The 3,617-nt window shown below is 32.0% G+C and overlaps 1 protein-coding gene across 1 annotated transcript; it reads left to right on the top strand.

Moving 5' to 3' along the window:
- Window positions 1–517: 517 nt before the first annotated feature.
- LOC145070548 (protein WVD2-like 7) lies at window positions 518–3,149 on the top strand. Its single transcript, XM_079017488.1, has 8 exons — window positions 518–757; window positions 849–928; window positions 1,346–1,744; window positions 1,840–2,016; window positions 2,136–2,185; window positions 2,286–2,360; window positions 2,448–2,538; window positions 2,628–3,149. Exons 2-8 carry the CDS (start codon window positions 887–889, stop codon window positions 2,895–2,897), a joined length of 1,104 nt encoding a protein of 367 aa, XP_078873614.1. The 5' UTR covers window positions 518–757; window positions 849–886; the 3' UTR covers window positions 2,898–3,149.
- The last annotated feature ends 468 nt before the right edge of the window (window positions 3,150–3,617 follow it).

Here is a 3,617-nt window from a genome sequence, read left to right as displayed (position 1 = left end):
TAGGATTGTCATAAAGGAAGTTTGGCTCGAGGGGTCTCACAAAGCGCCCATGAGCTTGTGGACTGAGTTGTTGTCTCTTATCCAACCGGAAATCAAACGGATAAAAAGAAGAGAATAATTTTAGCTCCATAACCATAAGATGAGAATACCTATCGGGTGCCTCTTTCAACATAGGAGAGAGTTTTGAAAAAGTTTATTTCTAGACGTGAGCCTCGGCCAAGAGGGAAACTTCATGTTTTGCTTGATTTTTTCTGTCATGTCATGCATCATGCCGGGTGAATTGTCTCGTTACGAGTAAACATCGTGCTTTTCGATTCGACCATTCACTTCTTTAAGATGTGGAATTTGAGAGCTTTCCTCTTATAAATAAATAGGGCTAAATTTTTGGTAGGGGGTAATGATATTTTTTAAATGGTTAGGTTACTAAATTTAATATTTATGATCATATCATAGAATTTTGGTTTTTATTGTTTTATACTTTTATGTATGGGACATTGGGTTAAATGCCAACATTTAAAACCAGACGCAAAGAAAAAGTGCAGTTGATGATGGTCACCTTTTCATTCACTCACTGACTCCCTCCTTTCATTTCACGTTCAGTATTCCAAATCTACCGCTTCTATTACACACTAAATTACTCGCATCTTCGAAGCAAAGAACCCAATCGGATCACAAATACTTGTCTTCAATCATCATCCCATTGCTTTCAGTTCAATTTACCTCTCAAATCTCTCTCTCCATCGCTCGCTTTTATTCTGTAATTCGTTTTCTCTATATAAGTGTTTTCCTTTATGTTTTTTATTTCGTAAATATGTTAAATTATGCTGGTTTTTGGTGATCAATTGCAGAGTTGTGGCTATGTTTATGATTTGAAGTGATTTTTGTAATGGCTGGGGAAATTGAAGAACCGTTCCGGTTTGATTTTCAGGTAATTTGCATATATTTCCATCGTTACTAGATCTGATTTATGCTGATTTTTACTGAAATGATGCGTGTACTATGTCGGTTTCTTATGTATTTCGTTAATTTGTTCATTAGATTAACTTAATCAGGTCGATTTCTAGCAGTTGGCGCATAATCTCACTACTAACTTCTCATTTACTTTTGCGCTATCGAGATTATTAGATCAGTCTTCGTTTTTGTTGGAATGTAGAAAGAATTTTCCGATGGAATCAAACGTCTATGTAATCGAATATGATTAGATTTAATATCGAATTAGCTCTAGTCAATAACGCATTTGTTTAAGAACTACAGAGGTAAATAGGGCATAGTTGATTTGTAAGAAATTGTCAATAACACACTCTATTTCATGTCGCAATCTTTTTATATCACTTCAAATTAACAGGCCGATCATTTGCACTCTGGATCAATCTCATTTGGAAGATTTGAATCTGAATCATTATCATGGGAAAGAAGATCATCCTTTTCACACAATCGGTATCTTGAAGAGGTGGAAAAATACTCAAAACCAGGTTCAGTTACTGAAAAGAAAGCTTATTTTGAGGCCCATTTTAGAAAGAAAGCCCTTCTAAAACAAAATCTATCCGAAAGCCAAGATGAGAAAGAATCCCCAACAAGTGAACACAATGACCTTGATGATTTACAACAATCAAACACTTTCTTCAATGAAGAAACCAAAATTCAGAAACCTGTGAACAAAAATATCGAAACTTTAACTGAAAATACATCAGAAACCACCCTTATAACTCACACTCCAGAAAAGGACAAAGATATGGTTACAATGGTATGTCTTTTATAGTTTTATTCATTTATATTTGTGTATAACTTTTATATAATTATATCCATGTTCTTAAAACACTTTTCATCTACTGGTTTTAGGTAAAGCCTACATCAGAAATAATACAACAAAAGCCAAAATTGAAGGCTCATGACTTTAATTCTGTGAAGGCTAAAACAAAGGAAATTAAAAGTTTACATATGAAGGAGAAAGAAAAGAAGGCACCTCAACCTGCTACTCCCATTTCACATTCAGTGAGAAAAACTTTAAAATCAGAGGTGAGTGTTAACATTTAACATTTTCTTTAACTATATTTATCACTTCCTCTTTTTTCTTTTGACATAAAACTATTAAAAATCACATGGATGAATATTGAATCATGAATATCTTATGTTAGGAATCAAGTATGAGTTTTGTCAAGGCAAAAATACTTCCCCTAAATAAAAGGTAACAATTTTTTTTTTTTTTTTTTTTTTTATAATTTGTCTTCTTGTGGTTATACAAGTTGTGTCATTTACTCATGTCATATATATTGTAATATTTGCAGCATTGTGAAAGAATATAAATCTTTAAAACCAATGGAAACAAAGTCTTTGATGTTGGAGAAGAAATCTGCCAACAGGTTTGGAATATATAATTACATAGGAGTTGGAATTCAATTCCATTCCAATCTTTTTTCTTTTATTAAACTTTTTCTTTACATTTATAGGATTAAACAAACTACAATGACAACAAGTGTCAATAAGGGCTCTACAGGTTTCACTTTTAGAAGCGATCAACGAGCAGAAAAAAGGAAAGAGGTAAAGACAAGACAAGTGTCTATTGTGCTTTTTTCCTTGAGATATTTATATATATTTAGATTTAAATATTTATTTTTTTAATTTTTCAGGAAAAAAGGGTAGCTGACATGGCGCAAACCCGAAAAACTCACAATTTTAAAGCAACACCAATGCCATCTTTCTACAAAGAATCTATAAGACCGATTTCTTCACCTTCATTAGCAAACAAAAACCCTCATGTCCTTGAAAAAAAGAAAAAGGAGTTGACTTTTCAACCGAAGTCAACAAAAGGACAACGGGTGTTGAAAAAAGAGGTGAAAGGAGTTGACTTGGTCAACGGTCCAAAACATGGCTACTTAGCAGTTGGTGCTGCTATTTGAGCCTTGTCATAGGAAGGGAAATAAAGATGTGGGTAGATCATGATGGAAATTACCGAATTACCCTTTGTATGGGGAAGGATTATGGTGTTACTATACGTTGGAAGGGTGTTAGTTATGTAGGTGAAATATTGAAATGGATGTTGTCTAGTTAAAGATAATGTTGCATGTGTAATGTATAATGGGATTTGTATATAATATGTAGAGGTGTTAAGTATGTCATAATATACATAAGGGGTGAATTTCAGTTGTTAAGTAGTTTGAAAAAAATCAATAACAATCAATACCAATATCTTTAAAGTCCATAGGGGTGTTAGTAATGTCTACTATATTTTTAGACCTTTCAAATTATTTCTCTAAACAACTCTCAACGTCTCATATTCTTTATCTATTATCTGTCACTAGTCATTTATCACTTGTCAAATGTAACATGTCACGTATCCTAAAAAAATATGTTAGGCTAGAAAGCATAGCGACTTGATCACACATGTGATATATATGGTTTAGACATTATATATATATATATATATATATATATATATATATATATATATATATATATATATATATATATATATATATATATATATATATATATATATATATAATGAGAAGTAAAGTAATATTCCATATTTATGGATGCATGGATAGTAAGGTGGTGTTTGTTTTTTTTTTTCAAAGGCTCTTTCTAACCTTTTATGTCTACGTCGCGCAGAGCAGACA

The sequence above is a fragment of the Lactuca serriola genome, chromosome 8 (genome assembly GCF_051521515.1).
Source record: "Lactuca serriola cultivar US96UC23 chromosome 8, Lser_US96UC23_V15, whole genome shotgun sequence".
Classification (NCBI taxonomy): Eukaryota; Viridiplantae; Streptophyta; class Magnoliopsida; order Asterales; family Asteraceae; genus Lactuca; species Lactuca serriola.
Note: the sequence above shows the minus strand (reverse complement) of the source record. Positions and strands in the feature narration are given on the sequence as shown.

Coding starts and splice junctions, on each gene's coding strand:
- LOC145070548 (XM_079017488.1), top strand. CDS start 887: ATGGCTGGGGAAATTGAAGAACCGTTCCGGTTTGATTTTCAG. Junction 929..1,345: donor CGTTCCGGTTTGATTTTCAG/GTAATTTGCATA, acceptor TCAAATTAACAG/GCCGATCATTTGCACTCTGG. Junction 2,186..2,285: donor ATACTTCCCCTAAATAAAAG/GTAACAATTTTT, acceptor TAATATTTGCAG/CATTGTGAAAGAATATAAAT.